The 26652-nt window shown below is 51.0% G+C and overlaps 1 protein-coding gene across 2 annotated transcripts in view; it reads left to right on the top strand.

The window, feature by feature from the left end:
• Positions 1 to 26652, top strand: part of GRIK3 (glutamate ionotropic receptor kainate type subunit 3) — a 235930-nt gene that overhangs the window by 152661 nt on the left and 56617 nt on the right. For both annotated transcript variants that reach the window (XM_060003821.1, XM_060003812.1), the window contains exons 3-6: positions 5197 to 5454; positions 12319 to 12500; positions 14857 to 14910; positions 25835 to 26008. In XM_060003821.1, coding sequence (XP_059859804.1) covers positions 5197 to 5454; positions 12319 to 12500; positions 14857 to 14910; positions 25835 to 26008 — 668 coding nt within the window. The remainder of the gene's footprint in view (positions 1 to 5196; positions 5455 to 12318; positions 12501 to 14856; positions 14911 to 25834; positions 26009 to 26652) is intronic.

Raw genomic sequence — 26652 nt, 5'->3', positions numbered from 1 at the left:
CTGAGGCATGAGTGTGCTAAGCATGTTTGAGGAGCATCGTGGAAGCCAGTGGGGCTTGAGTGATGTGAGGAAGGGGAGAAGGATGTGAGAGGAAGCCAGAAAGTGGTAGTGGTGACGGGGATAGGGTGGGGAAGAGCTGCAACAAGTAGGGCCTCATTAATCACTGTAAGGACTTTGGCTTCGAGACTGAGTGAAGCGGGAGCCCTTGGAGCAAAGGAGTGATGTCATCCACCTTAGGTGGTGAAAGGTAAGATGGCAGGAGGATTACGGAGGAAGCCAGAACTGGTGAGGAGGCTTCTGCAGTAAGGCAAGCAAAAGATGATGGTGGCTTGGACGGGGGTGGGAGTGGAGAGAAGTGGTCAGATTCTGATATGCTTTGAAGGAGAGGTGCGGCGAGCCGCTTCTGACCAGCAGAATGACGAGTCACCACACGCAAGATTCTTCTCGTATCACACTTTATTGGAGCACAGCTTAGTTGAAGAAAGATGGAAGGAAGACCCTACGCAGCAGAATATGGCAGGCTTTATACTGGCCAGCAGGTCCACACAATAGCCCTGGATTGGTGTGTGTCAGTACATGTGACAATCTATTGCTACGCCTACAACCCACGGGATGCACGCGTGGCGCCTTACGCGGCACTCCCGGGTAGTGCAAGCAAGATGTAACAATGTAACTTCGCCTTCCTCGGGACCAAGGATCCAGCTCCTTCCTGGCGGCGTCCCACATCTCCCCCTTTTTGTTTAAGTCCTTAGACCACACGACGGTCGCCCGTACAAGTCTTGTCCCCAAGGGGACATGGCTGTTCAAGGGCTATTGTCATGGGCGGCAGAAATCACCCTCCCATAGTGTAATGTTGCTTACAGCGCGGGGTGCAAGGGCTGATTTCGCAGAGGCTCCCACTAGGAGTGTAATGGCTCATGGCCATCTTGTGCAGGGGCAACCACTAGGACTTGTTTAGCAGGGAGATCCAGGCACCGGCAGGCTGGCCGTTTTCAATGGCCACCAAGGCTTGCATCAACATGATCTTTTGTGTGTGTGACTTACGTTTCAGACGACACACCAACCATAGGCATAGTGCAATCCCCACTGCACAAAGGATGCCAAAAGCCCCCATACCTACCCATTCTTTAAAGAAAAGAAAAGTAGAGGATAGCCATGAAGCGAAATTCCCAAAAGAGACAGGGTGTAACTCAGTAGTATTAAGATGAATAATCTGTAATCGTTGTTCAAACAGCAGTCTCTCTGCTTCTTCGGACCAATTTCCTTTTAAATATTCTCCAATCAATTTACTTTGGTTCAAGCGTCTTATAATTTTATAGGGAGTAACACAAAGATGATTAAATTTAGCAACACAACCAAGCTGAAGCATATCATACAATTCTTCAAAGGCATCCTCCAGCAAATCCATCCGTTGATTCAAAGATAAAATGCCAGCATGTAAATGTGTATTAAAGCGATTCTGATTTTCTAATGCTAGCGACGTTTGCTTTACTATACCATTAATTACAGCAGCTGATTGTACCTGATTCACCATTGCTGCAGCAGCAGTGGCGGCCGCCGTCACAGAAGCAGTTAAGGCAATTATAAGTGCAGCAGTAATCCCAAAATCTCGCCGCTGCCTCACCAAATTAACTAATGGAAAAGTAGCGGGATCTGCCTTAACTGGAATGGGAACAAATGTAGGTATACGTAGTACTACAGCAGTCTGCACGATTGTTCCATTCCAACATTGTGAAATCCAGTAAGAAACGTCTTTATTACATCCTTCTGTATCATTAGACAATAAAAACATAAAAGGGGGTTGTACACATATCACAGCTGCAGGCTTGGAATAATTATGCAAAGAATTTAGTATATTACGTATTTTTAATTTATATATTTGACTTTTATTAGTTAATTTAACCTCCCCGCTTACATTATGTAAGGTGCCATTACCGTGGCGGCAAGCCCTGTATTAGATAAAGGGCCTCTAATCTCCCTGCAAGCTTTTATCCACACTTCAATGTCTTTTTCTTTAAAAGGTGTAATGGCTCGGCGGCATTTTTTTGTACATTGTTCATAAACAAGTTGTTTTACTAGAGGCATCGCCTCATCCATATTACCAAAAATTTTTTCCGCCGCTTTTATCATCCGGGCTACAAAATCAGAAAATGGCTCTGTGCCTCCCTGTATTATTTTTGTTAAATTCCCTGACACTTCCCCTTTATTTGGGAGGGCTCGCCAAGCACGTATATTAATCTCATTTATTTGATTATAAACTTGTACAGGGAACACAGTCTGGTTATTTATCCACTGTCCTTGGCCTAGTAACATATCTACATTTCAGGCAGGCTGCCCATTTGCAGCATTTTCCCTTGCTTGACTGTGAGCCAAATCAGAAACAATAGACTTCCAGTCTAAATATTGCCCCATCGTTAAACACGCACGAGCAATATCTTGTCAGTCAGTAGGGGTCAAGGCATTTCTTGTAAGCCGTTGTAAAAGCATAATGGTATAATTAGCAGAAATGCCATCTCGTTTGGAAGCTTCTGCAAGATCTCTAATTAATTTATGATCTATCATATCATAATATCGCTGGCGTGTAGCCGGATCTTCAAAGACTGGAAATGCATTGGACAAAGAAGAAAAAGGAACTTGGTACCAAGCCTCGCGGGGAATAAAAGTACTTTTTGGGGGAGGAATGGAAGGCGCAGAACGCCTAGGTTGAGCAGCATTCCCTAAGGCAGGGGACAAAGCCCCAAAAGGGCCATAATGCTCCTCCTCATATTTTGCAGCAGCTTCTGCCAACTCTGCAGCGTCAGCAGGATCCAGTTCCTCATCCTCTGATAAATACATGGCTTGCAAGCCAGACAATAGTGGATACAATGATTCTCGCCCAGTCTCTTGGGCGTCTGGTTGTTTAGATTTTAACTTTTTCTTAACACACACTTTCTCCTTATTATCTACTAATTCTTTTTTTGTAGGCCTATCATCTGTAGCTTTATGACTGCCTGCTTCAGAAGCACTATCTTGATATGACCGCAAAACTTGCGTCGCTTGTTTCACTATGTCTGTACACTTTCCCTCCTTCAAACAAGATCGAACTAAATTTCACAAAGGGAAAGTCCCACAGCACAGTTTACCCTCCTCATGAAAACGGTGTAAATCCTTTCCTAATTTCTCCCATGAAGGGATTGTCAAAGTACCTGAAACTCCAAACCATGGCGCTGCTTGATCTATATCATTCAGTAAACGGCCAATAGTCTTGTGAGATAACGTCAACCCCCGATCCCGTAGAAGTAGCTGTATCGGCTCATAAAAATTTGCCGTGGGGTTAACATGAGTATTCCCCATTATGTACTTGTACTGACCTTCACTAAAAGATTTACACCATTACACACACAACAAGATAGCGCAAGGCACAAAAGCTACTTACCGGCAAGATTACCGGTTCACTCCGTGTGTCGAGTTCTGAATCGGTCCTCCATGCAGGGTGCAACGAAGTTCCCGGGTTTCGGCACCACTTGCGGCGAGCCGCTTCTGACCAGCAGAATGACGAGTCACCACACGCAAGATTCTTCTCGTATCACACTTTATTGGAGCACAGCTTAGTTGAAGAAAGATGGAAGGAAGACCCTACGCAGCAGAATATGGCAGGCTTTATACTGGCCAGCAGGTCCACACAATAGCCCTGGATTGGTGTGTGTCAGTACATGTGACAATCTATTGCTACGCCTACAACCCACGGGATGCACGCGTGGCGCCTTACGCGGCACTCCCGGGTAGTGCAAGCAAGATGCAACAATGTAACTTCGCCTTCCTCGGGACCAAGGATCCAGCTCCTTCCTGGCGGCGTCCCACAGAGAGGCAGCAGGAGTTGCTGATGGGCTGAGATGTGGGATATGAGAGGAAAGGAGTCAAGACAAAACCAGGGTTTGGGACATAAGACACTGAGACAGTGGAGCTGCCATTTACTGGGATGCGGGAGGCTGGGAGGAGAATAAGGGGTGACATTTTGGACACGTTAGATCTGAGATGCAAATTAGACATCCAAATAGTGATGGTGAGTGAGAGGTGAGATGTACAAGTTGGATGCCAGGGAACAGGTGGGGCTGGAGGTTTAAGAGTCACCAGCAGGTAGGTGTTTTATTCCTATATGTTTCTCAACGTTCCCCCCAGAACAGGACCAGGTACAGAGCTGGTGATGCTAATCACAGAGATGGTAACATAAAAGTAATCGTCATTTCTATTTCACGAGTGCTATGCTGTGTCTTTTCTTTTTTATTGAAGTATAGTTGTGTTAGATTCAGGTGTAGAGCAAAGTGATTCTGTTATACACACACTCACACACATATATATACACATACATATAAACTATTGAGTATAGTTCCCTGTGCTATGCAGTAGGTCCTTGTTGGTTATCTATTTTGTATTAGTAGAGTATATCTGTTAATCCCAAACTCCTAATTTATCCCTCCCCCTCTTTCCCCTTTGGCAACCATAAGTTTGTTTTCTATGTCTGTGGGTCTATTTCTGTTTTGTAAATAAGTTCGTTTGTATCATTTTTTTAGATTTCACATATAAGCGATATTACATGATATTCGTCTTCCTCTGTCTAGCTTACTTCACTTAGTATGATAATCTCTAGGTCCACCCATGTTGCTGCAAATGGCATTATTTCATTTTTTATGGCTGAGTAATATTCCATAGTGTGTGTGTGTGTGTGTGTGTGTGTGTGTGTGTGTGTGTGTGCGCGCGCCACACCTTCTTTATCCATTCATCTGTCGATGGACATTCAGATTGTGTCCATGTTTTGACTATTGTAAATAGTGCTGTAATGAACAATAGGGTGTATGTATCTTTTCGAATTAGAGTATTCTCTGGATATATGCCCAGGAGTGGGATTGGTGGATCATATGGTAGCTCTATTTTTAGCTTTTTAAGGAACCTCCATACTGTTCTCCATAGTGGCTGCACCAACTTATATTCCCACCGACAGTGTATACTCATAATCTCATTCAACTTCCCTATGATTCTCTAAGGTGGGGGCTATTACAACCCCAGTTTCCAGATGAGGAAACTGAGATTCAGAGAGCTCATCAGTCGCCCACCTCAGAGGGGTTTTCAAGATCACTGCTCCCCTGCCCCCAATGCCCAGGTGCCTGATGAGACAGCACTGACCCCTGTACCATCCCTCCCTCCCTCTTTCTGTTGCAGCCTGTGACCAGCTGGCACTGGGGGTGGTGGCGATCTTTGGGCCGTCCCAGGGCTCCTGCACCAATGCCGTCCAGTCCATCTGCAACGCGCTGGAGGTGCCCCACATCCAGCTGCGCTGGAAGCACCACCCACTGGACAACAAAGACACCTTCTATGTGAACCTGTACCCGGACTACGCCTCTCTCAGCCATGCCATCCTCGACCTGGTCCAGTACCTCAAGTGGCGGTCGGCCACCGTGGTCTATGACGACAGCACAGGTGGGTAGCCAGGCCTGGCTGGGCCAAGGGCAGGAGACGAGGGTGGCAGAGCCCCAGGATCGGGATCTTTGCTGCTCGCTCAACTCAGCTGCCCCTGGGGAAAAAGTCCACACTTACACCCAAGCCTCATCTAGTCACTGATGCTCGCCCTGCACTCCCCTGCAGCCCGGTACACACTCACCCAGCCCAGCCCACTTCACACCTGCCCTACACTCCCGCCTCCACCCCAGCAGCATGCTGTAATCTGCACGCACGCCCGCACGGCCACGCCCACACCTACCAGCACCCTCCATTCACACATTCTCCTCTGCAGCAAACGCATCCAACTCTGTGCTGGCTACGAGCGCAGACTCTGGACTCAAACCAAACAGTACGTGATACACGCAGGCTCTGCGCTTACTAGCTGGGCAGCACAGAGCTGTTCCCTCTCCTCCTCTTTCTTTCCAAAGACTCAAGTCCCAAGATATTTCTTAGCCCTGCCTCTTAAGAGAGTGACCTTGGCGAGTCACTTAACCCATCTGGCCCTGCTCTTCCCACATGACAAGTCAAGAGCTACAGCAGCCAGCTTGGAGAGAGCCCTCCAGCTCTCAGCTGCCTGTGATTCAATGTCAGCTCTTGATTACCTCCTAATGGGGAGTCGGGATAGTGGGGAGAGAATCCCTCAGAAAAGACGATCAGAGATTTAGTTAACTCAGGATTCGACAAGCATGTCCTGAATTCCTGCTATACCCAAAGCTCCAGGCAGTAGATACTGGACAGCAGAGACCCCAAGCCCTACTCAGTGCCCCCAGTTATTGAGAGCCACTTCTGCCCAGCTCCAGGTCCTGGCAGTGTTGCTGCAACCCTGTCGTTCTGCCTGTCTTAACATACCACTATGAATGGTTGTCTATCTTTGAGCCAGTTTCTGCTTCCGGACCATGGGTCTTTGGTACCTCCGGGGTTTAGCACAGCACCTGGTACAATGTAGACGTTTAAATGTTTGGTTGAATTGAATTGAATTGAACTGAAAATAAAATGGAAATAAACTGTAATTAAATATGGCAGGAAAGGATGTGTTGGGCACTGGTAAGGAAGAAGAAATAAAGATGTGGCTATTCCATCTTCTTTAGAGAAGTTAGTCATATTGAAGTGGGGTGAGTGCACACCCAGAGCTCACTGGTCTTTCTAGGCCATCAGAGCTAAGAACCAAGTGACACGTACATACAGTCAGAGCTAGAGGCACCTGGGGAGAGGAAGCTCCATGGCCTTGGCTAGTCTGGGCTGATTTACCAGAGGAGGAGAGACATGAGCCTGGCCTTGAGGATGGATGGACAAGGAGAGGAGTCATGAAGGCATCGCAGGAGGGGGAACAGTGAGAGCAAGATGAGGAGGTGGGACTGTGCATGGCGGTCTCATCAAGAGCACAGCCTGGCAGGGAAAAGGATCCCAGTGTGGAGGGGAGGAGGAAAAGGTCAGATAAACAGCACGTATGAGGCTGTGGGCAAGGTCTCTGCTGTCTAGCTTCAGGGTTCAGACTTTACCTTGTAAGCAGCCGGGGACCATTGAGTGTTGTTGAGCAAAGAAAGAGAATAATAAAAGCAGAGTTTTAGAAGGTGGCACTGACAGCAGTGTACAGAGTGTTGGAGGGAGAACCTGGAGCCGGAAGACTGAGGCAGAGGCGGCCATGTTGGTCCAGGCAGGAACAAAGGGGCTGCTTGGAAGAGAACTGGTGGCCAGAATGGAAGAAAAGAATTAGATGTGAGCAGGTAATATTGAAGATTTGTAGGAGTGTCACGGGCACAGAGTAGTCAGAACAGACACTGGCATAAACCACGGCCCAGCAGTCCTGGTGCCTCCAGGCTGGATGGGGGTAGCGGGGGAGGCTTTGCAGAGGAAAAGATGCTGTGGCATGAAGGTGGATGCCAGTGAGACTGGTCAGAGAGGAGGCTGAGGCCTGGAGCCTCCTCTTCCCAAGCATGTCTAGTTCTGACTGTATGTACACATCACTTGATTCTTAGCTCTGATGACCAGTGACCTCTGGGTGGGCACTCACTCCCCTATTAACTTCTCAAAAGAAGATGGAATAACATCTTCATTTCTTCCCCCTTTCCAGTGCCCAACACACTCTTTCCTGTAGTATTTAATTATAGTTTGATTCAACTTGATATTCAATTCAACAAATATTTTAAAACTTAGGGGAGTCAGTGATGGAGCTGGTTTGGTCAAGAAGAACTTAGTACTAGGGATTCAGGGTTGGATTCAGTCAAACCATAGTATAAATTTGATGAAGAATAGTGAGTAGTAAGAAGTGTGCTTCCAGAATCAGGATATTTCAAAGGGACAGGACAGCTTGTGGGTCATCAAACCCATGGAATGGGAAGCACTTTATAGCAGACTGACTATGTTTGCTTTGAGGGTTGTTTCCATTAGGATGTTTTGTCTGTGAGTAACAGACAACCCAACTCAAATCGACTGGAGCAGTAGCCACTTAGTTATCTCACTGACAAGAAGTCTGGAGATGGGCCTTTCCAGGGCTGGTTTAGCAGTTCAGCAGAGTCAGGGTGCTGGGTCAGTATCACTGCAGTTCTCTTGACTTTCCCCCTCATAGTCACAATAAAGTTGCTGCAGCTCCAAGCATCACATCCTCACATGATGATACCCCAGGAAGTGGTAAGGAAAGAGGTAGAAGCCAAAGGGATTGTTCTTAATGTGATTCGTGCCTCTTATCAGGGAGGAAAATCTGCCTCGTAACCTTCCAACAGACCACACTCTACAGCTCATTGGGTCTGCACCTACCACCCTAAACACATTCAGATAGGGATGGGACTGCCACTCATTGGCTTTCACCCATCCCGAGTCACGTCTTGGGGCTGGCACGTGGCCACCCAAAAAAATCATGGTTCTCTCAGTATGCTTGAAAAGGGTACGTTAGTTATCTATCTCTATAATAATTCTGTGTAACAAATCACCCCAAAACTTAGTGACTTAAAATAATAAGCATTTATTTAGCTCACAAGCCTGTGGGGTCGGTGACCGACTGAGATTGGCCAGGCAGTTGTTCTGGTCTCAGCTGGATCACTTACCTGCTTGGGGGTCGGCTGACTGCTGGCTGATCTCGACTGGCCTTGGCTGAGATGGTGGGGTAGCTGGGCTCTCAATCCTCCAGCAGGCTAGCCCAGGCGTGTCGTCATGACGATGGCAGAGGTGAAAAGAACAAACCCAGTGTGCAATTCCATTTCAAGTGTTTGCTTATGTCATGCCTGCTGATACACCATTGGCCAAAACAGTTGACATGGTTGAGCCCAACGTCGTGGGTAGAGCAAGTCACCTGCCCCCGCAGCTGGAGGGCACTGCAAAATTACATGGCAAAGGATGGGGATGTAGAGAGGGGTGAAGAATTGGGGTCATCACTGCAATCCACTGCAGGGAGAACTGTTTTAAAATGTACCTGGGATCTGAAGGGTAGATACGACCAAGTGATGATATGAAGAGGCCAATAGCATAGAAAGAAGAGTTGTTACTTACAGTTCCCTAGAAGAAGGGGGCACACCATGGCACCCAGGGCCACATGGGGGGTTGGTCAGGAGGCAGGAGCAAGGGGAAATCATGGGCAAGAGCCTTTATTAATTACTTATTACTATAGGTGGAATTTGTTAGGTGCAAACGTGCCATGTGGGGCAGGAAGCAAAACAGATTGTAGGGCTTGTGGTTGGAGAGTTTATAATACGATTTTTGTGTGCCCAGGAAAACCCAGTGATAACGGGGATACAAACAACTTTGGTCATTAGTTTGGCCCGTGATTTCAGGATGCCAATTCATCAGTTATAGAATACCAAGAGTGATTATTTCAGGGACCAGCAGTGTTTACCATATGAGCTTTGCCACGTAGCCACCTTCCTAGCCTAACCCGTGCACAAAGACGGATTTACATCAACAGTGAAAGGGAGGGGCTCAGAAAATGCTGGGCTAATGAAAAAGGGCCCAGCTTAAGAGCCAAAAAGAATGGGTCTCGAATTTTGATCCCATTGCTGGCATGCTGCAAAATCTTGGGAGGCTCACTTAACCTCTTTGGGCCTCAGTTTCTTTATTTGTAACATTGGAACAAAAGCCCCTACTCTGTATGCCTTCTAGGACAGGGAGACGTTTAAATAGGGTAATGAAAGCAGAAGTGCTTTGTAAGTGAAAAGCATGACTTCCACAACCATGATTCACTGCAGATATTTTGAGAGAGATTGATTAGGGAAGCAGCCAGGAAGGAGGACTCATCTCAGGCAAACAAAGAGCCTGGTCCTCTGCTGGGGTGGACCAAGACGAGCCTCTGGTCTCCTTTGGGAATACACTGATGGGAAGGAGGTCTGACATTTGCTGCTGGAGAAGGTGGGTCACTGTGTATTACACAGGGCAATGAACTTGGCTGACAAGAAAGCTCTGGTGGCCTCTGCTCTAGCATCCAGACTGTCCCTGTCCTCATGTCCTGGGTCCCCAAATCCCATGTGCCTACTGATGCTGTGCGTGGGTCTGAAAACTGAGCGAGTAGGAACAAAGCATGCGCTCAGGGCCTCGCAAGGTAACAGGTGTGAGCGGGCAGCATCATTCAGCCAAAGTAAGAACTTCTGGGATTAGTTGAGGAGGGAGGGTAAGGATGGGTGTGTGTGTGTGTGTTTGGGGGGAGCTTGTGACCCCTCCTTCCTCTGTAAGGTCACCTGATATCCTCTTTCTGCCCCCAGCAAGTCTGGTATTAGAAAGCACTGGGGCCCCTGTTTGGTCCAGACCACTCCAGGGCTCCAGAGCCCTCTCCCAGCCCACACACCTGGATCTGAGACCTTCTAGGAGGCTGGGGGTTCCTGATGCCCACAGCCATGGCGAAGCTTGTTTGAGAGCTCTTTGGGAGACTTAGGTCCCAGAGAAATATCTCTGTCCTCCCCAGCAGAGTGGAGTGATGGATACCAGTCGGTTCGCTTTCCAGATGGCCAGCCCTCAGGAGTGGGAATGAGAGGCTGGACAGACCCAGGTGTATGTACCAGAAATGGCTTTGGAAATCCAGACTTTTTGTTGGAAGGCTCAGGAAGTGGGTTCTCTGTGTGTGGGGACTCTGTCCGGATAGGGGGCCCTGCGACAGCTGATTGCGAACTTTAGTCCATCGCAAACTAGCTTAAGCAAAGAAAAAAAAGAAAAAGGCGAGGGTGGGGGGAGGATTTTGTTGGTTTCATTTACTGGAAAGTTCAGGAGTAGTTTTAGCTTTAGAGGTGCAAACGAGTATCTTTAGGGCTTATTTTCTTTCTATGTTTCCTGACTTCTGCCCTGTGGGAATCCTTTACAGGTTCTAAGTGATGACCCCAGACTTGCTTCCTCCCCATTTGGAGTTAAATGGAAAGAGGGTTGTCTCTTAACAGTTGCTCTGGCACAATTCCTGGGAGTCATCTGATAGAACCAGCTGGTGTCACACATCCATCGCTAAGCCCATACCTTTGCCTAGAGCAATGCGTGTGCTGATTGACCAGGCTGGCGCCAGATTCTGTGTCCCTGGAGTGGGGACTCTTGGGTCACATGGACTGAGCATGGGGGAAGAGTTGTTCCCCAAAGGAAAACCAGAGTGCTGTTCGCGGGGAAATAGAGCATGGCTGAGTGGACAGTGCAGCCAGGATGCAGACACCGAGCCCTGAGTATGGGCGGGCAGCCCGGCCGGTGGGAGGGGAGGGCCTGCTTGGGACCCTGGGCCTGTGCTTCCTCCGCTCTTCCTGCAGTGGGTAGGGCGAGAGAGAACAGCAAGCAAGCTTGCTTCCAGGCTAAGCAGAGAGGAGTCAGCAAGAATGGACCTTGTACTAAGGACGGAAATGAACTTAATTAGACCTAAGCGAGCCATTTGTCTCCAAGAAGTGACATTCAGTTTTCCCTGGAAGTCCCCAGATTAAGTGGTTTTGCAAAATGCCAAGGTGGAGGATTTTTCAGTGTGGGGGGGAAAAAAAGACAGTAGTCAATCCAATTCTGGAAATTTGTGTTGAGCACAACCGGAGTGCCAGGCCCCGTGCTAGGGCATGTGGAGACCCAGTCCCTAATGTTGAGGAGTCTGTGACAGGACCAGGAGAGTGAGATGAGGCCAGAAGACGCTAGTGCTGAAGGACGAGGCCACCGAGTTTCGGGGGAGAGGGGCAGGATGGGAGTGGGGTGGGGAGATCTTGTCTGGGCAGAGCAGTAGAGGCAGGCGTCCTGGAGGAGGTGGCTGCACTGAGCCCGGAAGAATGGTTAAGGTGTTCGGGGGTAGCCTGCCCTTGGGGGTGGAGGCCGGGCACAAATGCCACCTGGCCTTCCTTACCTGGTCCAACCGTTGGTACAGCTGAGCCTGGAGCTGCCACTTGGGCCGCATCCTGGAAGCAGGTTGCTGGGACTGTTTAGGAAGATTATGTCCCATGCTTCACAGTGTTGCAGGGGGCAGGGGGAGGAAGAGTGGGGGGCCTCTGGTTCAGGCTCCATGAGTCTCTACACCGACTGAGTGAGAGAGGTGCAGGTGGGTGGACTCGGGGGGGATTCGCTAGCAGTCCGTGCCTGCTTTTGAATCTACAGGTGTGTACACACCTTTACCTACCTGTGTACACATGTGCTTATCAACCCAAGTGTATGTCCTGTGTGTGCGTGTAAGCATGTGTTTGTATGTGCACACATGCCTGTGGGCATGAGCCAGCATGCACGGCTGGGGGCACGTGTCTGTGCCGCAGTCTGCTAGTGCCTGGGTCTGCACATGCGTGGCTGAGTCCATGAACTTATCTCCGTGGGCCACATGTCAGTGTCCATGTGTGTCTGTAGACCTGTGGCCGCACGAGTCTGTGGATACCTGCAGCTAGGTATACGTGGGCTCACATGTGTCTTTTGTGCCCCGGGACCTCTCAGGGCTCATCCGGCTGCAGGAGCTCATCATGGCCCCATCGAGGTACAGCATCCGCCTGAAGATCCGCCAGCTCCCCCTTGACTCTGATGACTCGCGCCCGCTGCTCAAGGAGATGAAGCGAGGCCGGGAATTTCGCATTATCTTCGACTGCAGCCACACCATGGCCGCCCAGATCCTCAAGCAGGTGCGTGAGCACCGGCCAGCGGGAGGGGTGGTTGGGGTCTGCCTGCCACTTCTCCCCCCTCCCCCCATTTCCATGATGTCAACCAGATCCAAGTTCAACCTCTAGTCTGCCTCTTTGCGGCTGTATGACCTTGGGTGGTCACTTTGTGTCTGTGAGCCTCAGTTTCACCAGCAGCAAATCGGACACAGTGGTCTTGACACTCTGAGTTGGTGTGAGGATGGGATGAGACGATGGTTGAGCTGCCCCAGCCAGGCCTGGCGCACGGAGGGTGCTGAGCAAATGCTAGTTTCCACGCCACCTCGGGGCAGGCGGGAGGCGGGGGCTGCGGAGAGGGAATAGAACGCTGCAGGAAGCACGGGGAGGCCTGGGGGTCTCGGGAACAGCCCCCAGCATTCCTCTTCCAGCCACTGATTCCCTGCAGCCCGTGGCACTCGGTGTCACTCTCCCATCCCTGGGAGGTTTATCGAGGCTCTGTGCACCATCTGCTCAGCTCTGCAGCAACGGCGGCGGAGGAGAATGGCTCTCGGTCCTTGGCCGCGCCTCCGTTCCCGACAGCCCAGGGTGGCGTGCTGGGAACCAGGGAGAGCTCTGCCAGCCCCCTAAGAAACAAACAGCGAAATCGCTCACAGCCCCCCTCCGAGGGTGCCGCAGCCGAAAACAAAACCACTCTGATTCGAACCAGTGCTTTGTGTGAAAGGCAATTATGTGGCCCCAGAAAGCGAGCCTGGTGATTGGAGGAGGCATTCTGTGGGGCCTTGACACATGACCCCGGCAGAGGCTGGTGGCAGGGAAGGGTCACAGGGATACAGGGGGAGAGGTGCTGAGCTGGCCAGGAATATGTTCAAGGCCTGCCCCGCACACCGTGCAAGGGGTGCCCAAGCTGAACGGCAGCCTCTGTCTTCCCCCAGAGGAAGTCCCACCCCAGGACCCTTCACACAGGGGCTAAAAAGTCATTTGAGAGCTTGAATCCTGCTTCTGCCCATGGGTGTTATATATCCAAGAACAAGTGGCCCCGGAGTCATCCCCCGCTCTGTAGATGGAGTGAAGGATCCCTCCCTGCCCTGTTCTGGAGGATTCAGTGAGATGAGGCGAGGAAAGCGTTTATCCCAGTGCCCGGGGCACAGTCAGCATGCATGCGGCAACCTTTACGCTCAGCGTGGAGGAAGTACATGCTCCCCAGAAATCCCTTAACCCTCAGTGTCCCGGCCAGCGGCGCCCAGTGCCTCCCTCCTCTTCCAGGCATGTGCAACTGAGTAATAAAGACAATCCCAACTTGGGTTCACTGAGGAGTTACTCGGTGCCGGGTACACACACAGCTCCTCATTTATCGCCGCTCTGGGAAGTGGGGGCGATTATCGTGCTCGGTTTCAGATGGGGAAACTGAGGCTCCGGGGGAAAGGATTGGGCCTGAGGTCATCCAGCCAGAAAGTCAGAATTCACTCCCCAGTTTGCTGACATGAAAACTCCTAGAACTGAAAATGAAGATTCTGTGCTCAGCCTGACCCTGAACTAAACCGAGGTGAGCATGTCTGCGTACTGAGGACTTCTTGAGCCTTTCACCTGCGAATGCGGGCTGTGAACCTCCAAGACCCGGAGGGAATGTGAAGCATTTTCAAAGTGTATTTGACCCAGTGACATCTCCTCCTGGAGCACTTTGTGGGCCCGCATTCTGAAGAACTCTGTGGAAAATGCGTGATGGTCATTAGTATTATAGATTATCGGCTTCTAATAAAATACATTAGATTTCATGATGGTGTAGAAGAGTAATTCACAGCAGCCATGTGGCCCGCTGTGTGGCCAAGCAGGACCCAAGACGCAGGGATGTGTCAGCCCTTCCGGGGGAGGCTCAGACTGAGGACAGACCCTCCTCGTAGGGCCTGGCTGGGCTGCTGGGAGCCGAGCTCCCACAGACGTCTTTCTGGAGCCAGGACAGTGAGTTCAGCTGAGGAGAGTCAGGGCACTTGAGGAGGCGATGTTGGGCGGATTCCAGCAGCATTTCTCCAAGTGTGGCAGGCCCAGCGATGCTTACTAAAAAGGCAAACCTGGCCCTGCAGAATTTGGAATATTTGGAGAGCGTGGCCTAAGATTCTGCATTTTAATGTGTCACCCATGATTCTGCTGCACACTCCAGTGTGAAATCCACTGCTGTCTGCCAGACAGTCATTTTCCCCGTCTCAGAGGGTGCCCCGCTCCAAGCGGCCAGCCTCTCCCAACCCACCGCCAGCCTGTGCTGCCCCGGGTCCTCACCGCTCTCTCCCCACTCCCTTCCCACCCCTCATCCCCCCTGCCAGGGTGGAGAGGGGGAGGGGCTTCTCAGGTGTTCCCTGCAGGGTGCTGACGCTTTGCTCTCCCGTAGGCCATGGCCATGGGCATGATGACCGAGTACTACCACTTCATCTTCACCACCCTGGTAACGTACCTCCGAGTCCTGGCACGGGTCGGGGTGGGGCTCCCTCAGAACAAGGTCAGCCCGGGGGAGACAGTTGCAGCAGCTAGAGGAGATTCAGGCTGGACTTGCTTCCTAAGGCTGTAGGTGTGGCCCCAGGCAAGGGCACAAATTTGTCTTTGTGGCCTGCCCACTTTGAGGAGTGACATCTTGTTGTGACTAAAGACAGGGACTCTAGAACCTGCCAGTGTGAACACAAGCCCCTCTGCTTGCCGGCTGTGAGACCTCGCAGAAATAATTTAACCTCCCTCAGTTTCTCCCTCTGCAAAATGGGCATGATCATGGCTCCTACCTCCTAGGATTGTTGTGAGAACGGAATGAGTTCGTGAACTAAAGCGCTGAGAGCAGTGCCTGCTCGTGTGAAGGGCTGTTGTTATGACGATGACCCTTGGCCCCAGCCCACACGCCCCCAACAGGTCCCAGGCCTCAGGCCTCACGCAACAACGGGAGTTGCCACTTTGGATTCCTGTGACATCCACGCTCAGGTCTGCCCACTCACTATCAGCTGGGGCCAGCCCACCTGCGGGCTCCAGATGGGTCCTCTCCAAACCTTGAGAACACTGAGGGCCATTTAAACCCATTAGGGTAATTAGTTGTGGTCTGAGATCAGCAGAATGAAGAGATCCCTGTGCCAAAGGGGCACCAACCCCCAGCCACCCTGCCTTGCGGCCAGATGCCCTGGATGTCACTGCGGCCCCGGGTAGACTCTTACCCAGCCCAGATATGGGGCAAGTGACAGCATCACTAAACATCCTGTGGCTGAAACAAGCTCCCGAAATCTGTGTCAGACTTGCCACTGCAGTCTTGCAAGCCTCTAGCTGTGTTCCTTCGTTCACCCAGCACCCAGCTAACATTCCTTACCCAGCACCTGTATTCAACTGAGTATCTCAAGACGACTGGCACTGAGGCCTGCCCTCAAGGAGCTCCCATCCTGCCCAGTCTGCATCTCCATGTGTAACTCGTTCGGCCGGCTTGTGCCATCACAAGCCATCACATCAGATGGCCACGGGGCACAGCAGAAGGAGACGCCGGGTGCCACAGAGCTGGTGGAAGGTGGGGAATTTCAGGCAGTCTTTATAGGAAAGAAGATGTTTGAACTGGACCTTGAAGGATCAATAGGAGTTCACCAAGGAGAGAGAGGAAGGGCATTCCACATAGAAGGAACAGCATAAGCAAAGGCCAGGAGGCAGGTTAGCTCTTCAAGGCTCACTCTGGTTGATTGCTGGAGCCAGCTGTGTTCATCTCTTCCTGGCTCCACTTTCAGTCAGTGACATCATGCAAGTAGCTTGAGATTGGCCAAAGTGGGAGTATTCACACCACAGAAGTTGGCAAATGCTACAAATAAGCGGTTCCTCCTCGCCATCCCCTGAGAGCTGGTTATTAAGCATTTCCCAGCAAACAACTGCCTGTTACCTCTCTCCACCCCCAACCTTGTGCCCATGGCAGAGCTCAGGGGCCACCCTGCCCACTCTTCTGATCCAGAGCCCAGACCTGGAGACCTGCCAGGAGCCTTGGTGGGAGAAAGGGATGCTGGAAGCTGGTGACTGAGACCAGGTACCTTCTGCCCTGGTCCCTTCTGGATTTCTATCCACCCAAGTGAGCTTCTCCCCTGGGAAAGTCATTGGAGGCTGGAGGATGAGGTCATCAGATCCCCAATATTCCACCTCCGTATGGAGCTAGGAGCAGGGCAGAGGAGAAAGGCTGGGAAGGTGGGGTGGGGCACATTCCAGGCGCCCGAGGCCCTGTCTCCAGGCATGGCAGCCCTGGGCTCCTAGGGTGCTGAGTCCAACCTCTGGGCCCTTAGAGGTCCCCACCAGCCCTGTGCCAGCTCAGTGCATTCTTCCCACACTTCCATCCTGCTGGCTTACCTCTCTGAGTCCTCACCGCTCTGAGCTGCTGTAACAAAGCCCTGGCGTCCATGCAGGAATAGACAAGGGAGGAGCAGGCAGACCTCCCGGGACCTCTGTGGTCCCCCTGCAGACCGTGCCCATCCCCCCTCCACATTACTTCCCAGTTCAGTGGCAGGAGAGCAGGCCTCGGAGGCATAGATAAGGTTGAGAGTCCCTTTAGCACCAGGGACTGTGCACGTGGGCAGATTGCTTAGCTTCCCTGGGCCTCAGTTTCCTTGCCTCTAAAATGGGAATCATTTGTGACGCCTCTGGGCTTCAGATCCTTCATTCGGCCTCTTTTGGTTTCAAGGAGCAGAGCTCACTCAAGTAACTTCAAGTCACTAGAGACTCAAGAATGAACCACCAGGCCACAAGAGCAGATGTGGAGAGTGGTTCTGGATCCAGAGCAACTGTGGACATCACGAGAATTATGGTTCCAACCCTCTGCCCTGAGACTCAGCCAGCCTCTTCTGTTTCCCTCTCTCTGCCCATTGCTCCCTCCCCCTGCTCTCGGCCTCAGCTCCGTCCTCGCAGTCTCTGTTCCCTGGAAACTTCAGCTCATCACAGCTGCCCTGGGATCATCACACCCCAGCTGACCATCCGTTCTGCCTCTGCTACTTCTCACCACCGCTTTCTCTGAGTGTTACCCACCTTCCCCAGGTCAAATTTCGGACTGACCAAGCACCGGCCATTGCTTCTCAACAGGGCACTATATAGGCATTTGAGGCTGGACATTAATCCTTCCGGAATGTCCTGCCCACTATAGAGTGTTTAGCATCCCTGTCCCTGCTCACTAATTTCCAGGCTGGGTGACAAATAAATAAATGCGATCCACACATTTTCAAATGTCCCCAGGATAGGGGCTGAGTCATCAGCCAGACTGTAGCAACCCCCCCTTGGGAGGTGACCCCCCACTGCCAGACCTTGGCTGGTCAGCCGAGGTCTGGCAGTGGGGGGCAGAGTACACTGGGCTCACAGAATCTAAGTCATGGCCCCCAAGCAGAAGGGCTGGGGCATTGGGAGAGCCCTTCAGAAGCGGCAGGAGCAAAATCCACAGATCTCATTCACCCACCCCGAGTATTGACCCCCCGTCCACTGTGTCCACACAGGGCCTGTGGTTAAGTCCTCTTTGTGCTTTGCTTCCAGTCTTAGCTCCGGACAGTCAATTGAAAGCATCTCTGCCTGGCTCGTGCCCTCATTCCAAGGCCAGAGGGAGTGTCCCCTCAGGGAGCTCTTAGCCCTGAGGCCCGACCTGACCTTCTAGACAAGACTCTGGAGAAGGCACCACCCCAGTACGCCAGTGGCTCTCCACATTAATGCCGGTGCCAGCGTGAGGTCAGGGTTGGACTTCTCGGAAGGAGGGGCAGGGCAGTATCCTTGCACCCTGGGGCAGTATCCTAGCCCAAGAGAGTGTCTGCTTTCCCTACTTTTTATGGGGGTTTTTTTGTTTTTGTTTTTTTGGCCACACTGCGCAGCATGTGGAATCTCAGTTGCCAACCAGGGATCGAACCTGTAGCCCTTGCAGTGGAAGCACAGAGTCTTAACCACTGAACCATCAGGGAAGTCCCTGCTTTCCTCACTTTTACATTTCCTTAATTCAGTCATTCATATACTCACTTATCCAGCAGGCATATACATATGCTCTCAAGGTCCCAGGTACCAAGCTAGGCACTTGGGTGAGACAGGGTGTCTAGAGCTGGATCCAACACAAAGCTCACCAGCTGGTAGCTTCCTTTGGGCACATGAGGCTCAAGGACGGTGCCCAGTTTACCTCTATATCTGCAGCGCCCACATAGCACCTGGAATACAGTAGGTGCTCATTAATGCCTGAATGAATGAATATAATACAAAATAGAAAGTAATCAGTGAAATTAACATCCTCATCATAGCAACAGTGACGTCCACCGACTCTGGCGCCAGTCCGCCTGAGTTAGAATCGAGATTCTTCCACTTCCTTGGGCAAGTTACTTCACGTCACTTTGCCTCATTCCCCATCTGTAAAATGGCCACAAGAACAGTACCATCTCATAGGACTCTTATGCTGAGCATTAAGTGAGTATGTTGACATCAGTAAAGCACTAAGGAAAGTGTTACTTGGTACTATGTAAGAGTTAAATTGATTAAATGATTCCTGCTTATATATTTTATGCGCTCAGTATACCCCATCTCATCCAAAATTCTGAACAACTCTCCAAGGGGAGGATGACTTTCCCAATTTTACAGAAAAGTAGAAACTGAGGCTCAGAGAGGTCACTCAGTAACAAAAGGAGCAGAGCAAGGATTTTGACGAGCCGGGACCTGTCCAGCTCCAAAGCCCTCTGCTGAAGCTTGTGCCGAGAGCCGCACGCAGTGTCGCCTGGCTTCCTCTGTCTGGCTCCGGCTCGGATTCCACAGGCTGTGATGGTCCAGGCATCACGTGATTGACACTAATGCGGGGAACAGAGCCTCCACAAATCTCAGCGGCACCCACACTTCACAGGTTCCAAAGCCCTTTCTCCACATCGCTGATTTTCCTCTTCACAGGGCAGTCTGTGCTCCCCATTAACTGATGGGGAAACCTGGGACCAGAGAGGTTGAGTGAACTACCTGGAGTCTCCCAGCAGATCAGTGATAAAAGCCTTGGCTCCTGGCTTCTGTTCCAGCCCACTGCCCTTCCTCCCCATGCCTCTCTGAGGGTCAGGAAGAGCCGATCCTTCCAGAGAGGCACAGTCCCTGCAATACAAATAGTTCATGCAGTGGAATACGTGTGTGTGTTGGGGGGTTGGGCTGCAGCGGGTACCAGGGTATCTCCCAGCAGCTCCCCATATGCCAGGGCATCAGCTATGTCGCCTGGGTCCCCGTGTCCTACTTCCGGCTCCAGCTCCAGTTTCCTCCTTCCAGCCCCGTTGCCTTGAGAGTCTACCTCATGATTGTGCCCCTCTGTGCCCATTGGTCAATCGTGGCTGTATGTGGGAGGGCAGTGGCATTTGGCATTTATCGCCTTCCCTTTAGGAGACCCACGTCACCAATTCTTTGTGTCTAAAAAATTCTCCAAACTTGCTTCTCCCATGCAGAAGACATTTTAATTACCCCAGCTGCCATTATCTGTTCCAGCCAGCTTTGAGCCATTCCCAGATAACCCCGCGTTAATCAGCCCCAGCTGAGCCCCTGGTACATGTCATGTGTAGGTAAAAGCCTGGAGGTGAAAAGAGAATTATAATAAATTAATAGATAAGCAATCACAATTAATGCCGCTTCTCGGCAATAACAGTTATATCATGGGAAAGATATTTTCATCTGTCATTCCTTAAGGCGATGTTTTCCGAGCTGCAGCTTCTACCCAGTCAGACCCATGGGGTGCTAATGAATTAGTCTATTATGTTATGCTGAATGTTTCTAAAAGGTCCCTCGTTGATACTGAATTCAATGTGTCAACATTTGGCATGGAGAACAGCAACTTTTTGCCAAGCAGCAAGGTTGTGCACAGTTCACTGTGTACAGCACATGGGGTCTCAGCCCAGGGCAGTTTGGACAAAAAATTGGAGCCGGACAAAGAGGCCTCTTTTCCAGCTCCACATGATCACTGCCCTCATGTCACAGGGATGGTGGTACTCAGTGCCACAAGCCCTACAACACTTTGCAGCTAAGTACAGGCTCAGGGTGACAGGGATGAAGGTGACTCTGGCAGTGACACCCCATCGTGCCCCCTCCCGGGCTGTGATTGGCCACAGCCACTGTGTGAGTGTCAGCCAGCTCAGTGCTGCATCTGGAAACCGGAAGGGCTGATGTCGCCAGCACCCGAGTCCCCACCGAAGCCAGAGATGCTGCCCTTCTCACTGAGTCCGACTGGTGTTTAGTCCTCAGGGAAGTGAGCTGAGTCACGGAGGCTCTAGGCAGGCTCATGTTGGGCATCTTTCAGGCCTTAGGTATCAGGTCAACACTGAATTGGAGAAGAGGCTGAGCCCCGTGCAGAGGTAGAGGGAGGAGGGCGCCCCCTGGAGGCAGAGCTCAGCTTCTCTTCTGTGGCCCCAGCAGTTCAGCTCTGGCCCCAAACTTGCATTCACCACCCTACACAGCAAAATCCCTCCATCTCCCCAGACCCACCTCCTTCAAAGGCAGTTTAGGGAAGCTCTCTTGTCTCTAAAACAGTACCCTTGAGGGGCTCATCCTCCACCTCAGGCAATTTGCCAAACCACTCCGAACTTGTAGCCCCATAGAAATCTCCTCCTGAGAGGAGGATGTAAAACACTGGCCTCTCCATTCCAGGCTCTTCCCAGTGCTGTTTAGGTACCCTAGAGAGCTACGCAGCTGGCTGACCCTTCTTTCCACTTTGGGTGATGGGAGCCCAGGGGCTCCTAGGGGACGCAGATGCAGACATGGACAGTTGTTATCAGTGGGGTGAAAGCAAAGAGGTCCCAAGATAAGAGCAGAAGCACCCTTGACCCACCCTATTGTGTGATAGTAGTAGAGTAGTAGTCAAGGGAGGCTTCCCAAAAGAGGTGACAAGCTGACTCTCAGAGTGAGGCCACCCAAGGAGGATTGAGAAGACAGGCATTCCAGCCCAGGGATAGAGCACGCACAAAGACACTGGCCGAGAGAAGCTGCATGATGGGGGCAGGGGCCAGCGAGGAATGGGGAAGGGAGACAAAAGCAGTTTGGCGTTCCTGGGGCAAATATGAGAGGGGGGTGGGAAGAAAAGTGAGGCCAGAGGGGTGGAGAGCCTTGCAAAGTAGACTAAGGAATTTGTGCTTTTTTCTGAAAAGGCAAGAAGGAGCCATTGAAATATGCCAAGCAGGGGAGTGACAGGGTTGGGTTTATTCTTCAGAAAGACCCCTCTGAATGCTGTGTGGTGGGTGACTGAGCTATCCAGAGGTGGGAACCAAGGGCTGGTCATAGGACAGAGGGAGGGCTCGGGAGCTGGTGGCCTGGGTTTGACGCCATTGCTCCCCAGCTGTGTAACCTTGAGCAAAAGACCTAACCTCTCTGTGACTCAGTTCCTTCCTCTGAAATGGGTGATAATAACACCCTCCTTGTAAGGTGAAAATGGGAATGAAGCGAGTTAATACACCTAAGGCACATAGAAACTGTTCTGAGGTTTATAGGTGCTCAGTAAGTGTTAGCTCCTTGCGATTGTTTTTGTATTTTGCCAAGAGAGGTAAGTCAGGAGGATGCAACTCATGTCTGCTCCTCTCTTCCAATAACCCAGTCATGTCCCTGGGGGCTGAGTCCATAGCTGTCACAACCTGCTGCCAGAGAAGGCAGAACCTGAATGTTTGTCAGCACTTCCGTGGTGTCTACCACGCACCAGACACGTTCTAAGTACATCTATTAACCCGTTTCTTCCTCGTGACAACCCTATATGGCAGGTACTATTATCATTCCCATTTTTCAGATGAGGCAACTGAGGAAAGGAGAGTAGATGGCCTGGCCTGATGGTCTGTGCTCATAACCATCACCTGGGTCTGCCCAGTGAGCTGTTCTCAGGGAGGAGCTGTGGGAAGAGAGGCCTCCTTCCAATGTGTTTCCCCCCTCTCCCTCTGATTGAACAGGTCTCCCCGTCTAAGCCCAGACCCCTCTCTGTGTGTTTCCCAGTTAGGAGTAATAGCTTAGATTAGCGGCTTCTCAAAACACAGATTGAGGCCCCACCCCACATTCTCTATGGCCCATACTTTCCAAAAAATGCTCCAAAAACAATTCTGGTGCATATCTTGTGCCTGACAACCACTGGGGACATAAAGCACGGGGATTTTTAAATAGGACAGACACGGTGTACTAGTAAACGTGTACAACCAGCTGTCCAAAAAGGGGGAAAACCCAGATATATAGTGCTTGCCAGTTTTCATGGTGTAAATACTCCCACCATGGCCAATATCAAGCTACCAATGAATATCACTGATCGCAGAGTCAAGAAGTGCCGACATTTAGCTCTTACAAGCCACTGAGATGGACCTGGGAACGGTTTCTGCGCTGCCTTCGTGAGCTCTATGACCTTAGGCAAGTCACCTCACCTCTCTGGCCCTGTTTCCTCCTCTCTTAAAAGGGAATACTATTAAATACCTACTTTATAGGGGATTGTGAAGATCAGATGATACACTCCATTGCGTGGGGCTGAGCACACTGCCCACCCTCCACTCCCCACTGAGATTGGGGCCACAGAGACACCCTCTGGTCAATTCCATGGAGACTCTGCCATCTACTCCCAACCAGCCCCTCCCCCAGCCCAAATCCTGGCTTTGAATCAGGGCCCTATTTGTTTGGGCAAGGCTGAGACTAGACTTTCTTGCTTGGCTCAAATCTGCTCTCAGCCTCTCCCCTAATCCCTAAACCCTTAAAGAGGAAACCAACAGAGTGTATTCCAGACGGAGGCCAGCTGGAGTTACAGGAGGAACAGCAGGAGATCAGCACGAATTAGGAACATCTCAGAGACCAGAGGAAGCCAGCACGGTGTGAAAGAGCTGCTCTGTGGGCTCCAGGTTTTATCCCTCATTATCTTTCCATGAGCCATCATTGATTTAACTGAAGCTGGGACTGTGATGGGGCCAGATGTTACTCCTGACATCTGCAGCCATGGAGAGACAAGTACACTGTCCCCGGCCACTCTGTCCCAGCATGGGAGGGAGTGACTGAGTTGAGGGACCCGGGAAAGAGGACGGGCAGTGGGGGGCAGAATGGAAGGCAGCTGGATGAGAGGGGAATGTACATAAGAATAGACAATGGATGAAGAGGAGCTCAGACCTGAAGACTCACTTTCCCCACTAGTGGGATGAGGCCCATCTAGATTGCCAACATTACACGTTTCAAAAAGTAACCTAAGTGTCCATCAACAGATGCATGGATAAAGAAGATGTGGCACATATATACAATGGAATATTACTCAGCCATAAAAAGAAACGAAATTGAGTTATTTGTAGTGAGGTGGATGGACCTAGAGTCTGTCATACAGAGTGAAGTAAGTCAGAAAGAGAAAAGACAAATACCGTATGCTAACACATATATATGGAATCTAAGAAAGGAAAAAAAAAGGTCATGAAGTGCCTAGGGGTAAGATGGGAATAAAGATGCAGACCTACTAGAGAATGGACTTGAGGATATGGGGAGGGGGAAGGGTAAGCTGGGACAAAGTGAGAGAGTGGCATGGACATATATACACTACCAAACGTAAAATAGATAGCTAGTGGGAAGCAGCCATATAGCACAGGGAGGTCAGCTCGGTGGTTTGTGACCACCTAGAGGGGTGGGATAGGGAGGGTGGGAGGGAGGGAGACGCAAGAGGGAGGAGATATGGGAACATATGTATATGTATAGCTGATTCACTTTGTTATAAAGCAGAAATTAACACACCATTGTAAAGCAATTATACTCCAATAAAGATGTTTAAAAAAATTTTTTTAAACACACAATTACCATATGACCCAGCAATAGTAATAAAGACCTATGTTCATCAAAAAAAAAAAAATAACACGACTCTTATGCAAATATAGAATGAACACGTGTGAAAGGTATTCAAGTCATGAACAAAGGAACCAGTAGGATGACAACGCTGGCTCAAAGAGCATTTGAAGGATTGAGTATTTATAGGTATTTGGTGTAGGGGGAGCATAAGATAAGATGGCTAAGTTAGACAGAAAAATGGATTAATATTCTACAGGACAATAAAACCACCACCTTGGGGACTATCTTTTCTATGGGCAAAAATCTACGTATTAGCTCAGAATCTGGGCCTTTAACCAGTAGCCGACAGTGAAGTCAAACCCGGGTGCATTCTCCCGGAGAACTGCACAATCCCGGGAGGGCCTGTAAGCGATGCTTCTATGTGACATTGAAAGGACGCGCTGCTCTCCGTCTGCCTTATCTCCAAGTTTGGGTAATTTTTCTTAAGACGACAGAGCTCTGCTCCGCTCCTCACACCAGCCCCCACCTCGTGCCAGCTCTTCTCAGCCTAGCACCTGGCCCCTCCCTCTTCAGCCAACCCCCCTCTTTCCCTTTGCCCCCTGCCCTCCCCAGCTCACCGTGCCCCAGAGCTAAAGCTGGCAGGAGGGGCTGAAGCTGGGCTGCCCCCATGCATTAAGGCCTGTCTCCCTGGCTTTTAGGCCATTGCACCAGACGGGACATGACCTGGCCCACAGACAGACAGACTGACTGCTCCTAGGAGGCAGGGGGTGAGGGGGCCTGGCTGATGGTGTGGGGCAAGGGTAGAGAAGAGGACAGCTATACTCCTTCAGTCTCAGGCAGAAGAGACTATTTTAATTTAATTCTTTTATCCAAGTGTAGTTGATTGACAGTGTTGTATAAGGTGTGCAGCAAAGTGATTCAGTTATGCATGTATATCTATATATCTATTCTTTTTCAGATTCTTTTCCATTGTAGGTTATTACAAGATGTTGAATACAGTTCCCTGTGCTATACAGTAGGTCCTTGTTGTTTATCTGTTTTATATACAGTAGTGTGTATCTGTTAATCCCAAACTCCTAATTTATCCCTCCCTCACCTTTCCCTTTGGTAACCCTAAGTTTGTTTTCAGAAGAGACTGTTTTAAAATACCCTCTCTGGGGGGATAAAATCCTCCCTTCACCCTCCCTCTGGGTAACTTGGAGATGCCCAGACGCAATGCCCTTTGTCTTCCCAAAGCGGACGTCCCCCAACAGAGGATGACGGTCATGACCATTATCAAGCTCCTTTGCTGTTCCAGGCTGGGCATTTGATGTCTACTGCTTCACTGGGGCCTAAAGAGGAGGCATGATCCCCATTTTGTAGATGAAGAAACAGGCTGAGCAGTGTGTCTGAGGTCCAGCAGAGTAAGTGGGGTCAGCCACCAGGCAGGCTGGCTGGACTCCTCCACGCTCAAGTTGACTCCAAGCGCAGTGCTCCCATGGGTGCTCCATCCTCACTGCTGAGCCTCACCTCCACAGGGCTCTGCAGGGAGCTGCGGCTGCTCTGGGGCCCCAGCAGGGAGTGTGGGAGGTGAGGCTGGAACTCACAGCCAGGCCACACCTTTGTTTACTGAAACTCTCTCTGTCAAGGATCTTTATGCATTAGACCTGGAGCCCTACCGCTACTCAGGGGTGAACCTGACGGGATTCCGGATCCTCAACGTGGACAACCCCCATGTCTCGGCCATCGTGGAGAAGTGGTCCATGGAGCGGCTGCAGGCGGCTCCCCGGGCAGAGTCTGGCCTGTTGGATGGAGTGATGATGGTACTGCGGCCGGGAGGGCCAGACCTGGGGGCTCCCCTCCCTCCCTCCTTCCCATCATTCCTTCCTCTGCCCCTCTGTTCCTCCCTCCCTCTTTCCATTCCTTTTCCTTCCTTCCTCCCTTCTTTCCTTCCTTCCTCCCTTCTTTCCTTCCTTCCTCCCTTCTTTCCTTCCTTCCTCCCTTCTTTCCTTCCTTCCTCCCTTCTTTCCTTCCTTCCTTCCTCCCTTCTTTCCTTCCTTCCTCCCTTCCTTCCTTCCTTCCTTCCTTCCTCCCTCCCTCCCTCCCTCCCTCCTCCCTCTCCTCCTCCCTTCCTTCTCTCCTTCTTCCCTGTTTCTTTTTTCCCTCCCACTACTTTCCTTCTTAAGACCTGCCCTGTATCTGCCAGACCTTGGGCCAGGGGCCAGGGACACAAAGGAATCAGACAGAGTCCCACCCCAAGTGTGGGAGTGCAGGCACGGAAACAGATGGTTACAGAGAGTAGGAATAAGGACTAGTGGGTGCTGGGCACGGGGGACTTTCAGTTGTGGCTGGCAGGAGGCTGGGGAGGCCGGAAAACTGAAGGTGTGCATGGGGCAGGCGATAGCAGGGACAACGGCACGGGGTGGCGGGGCCTGGCAGAGAAGGTCTGAGCTGCGGAGGGAGGGAG

The sequence above is a fragment of the Delphinus delphis genome, chromosome 1, assembly GCF_949987515.2.
Source record: "Delphinus delphis chromosome 1, mDelDel1.2, whole genome shotgun sequence".
NCBI lineage: Eukaryota > Metazoa > Chordata > Mammalia > Artiodactyla > Delphinidae > Delphinus > Delphinus delphis.
This window is presented reverse-complemented; position numbering and strand designations above follow the sequence as displayed.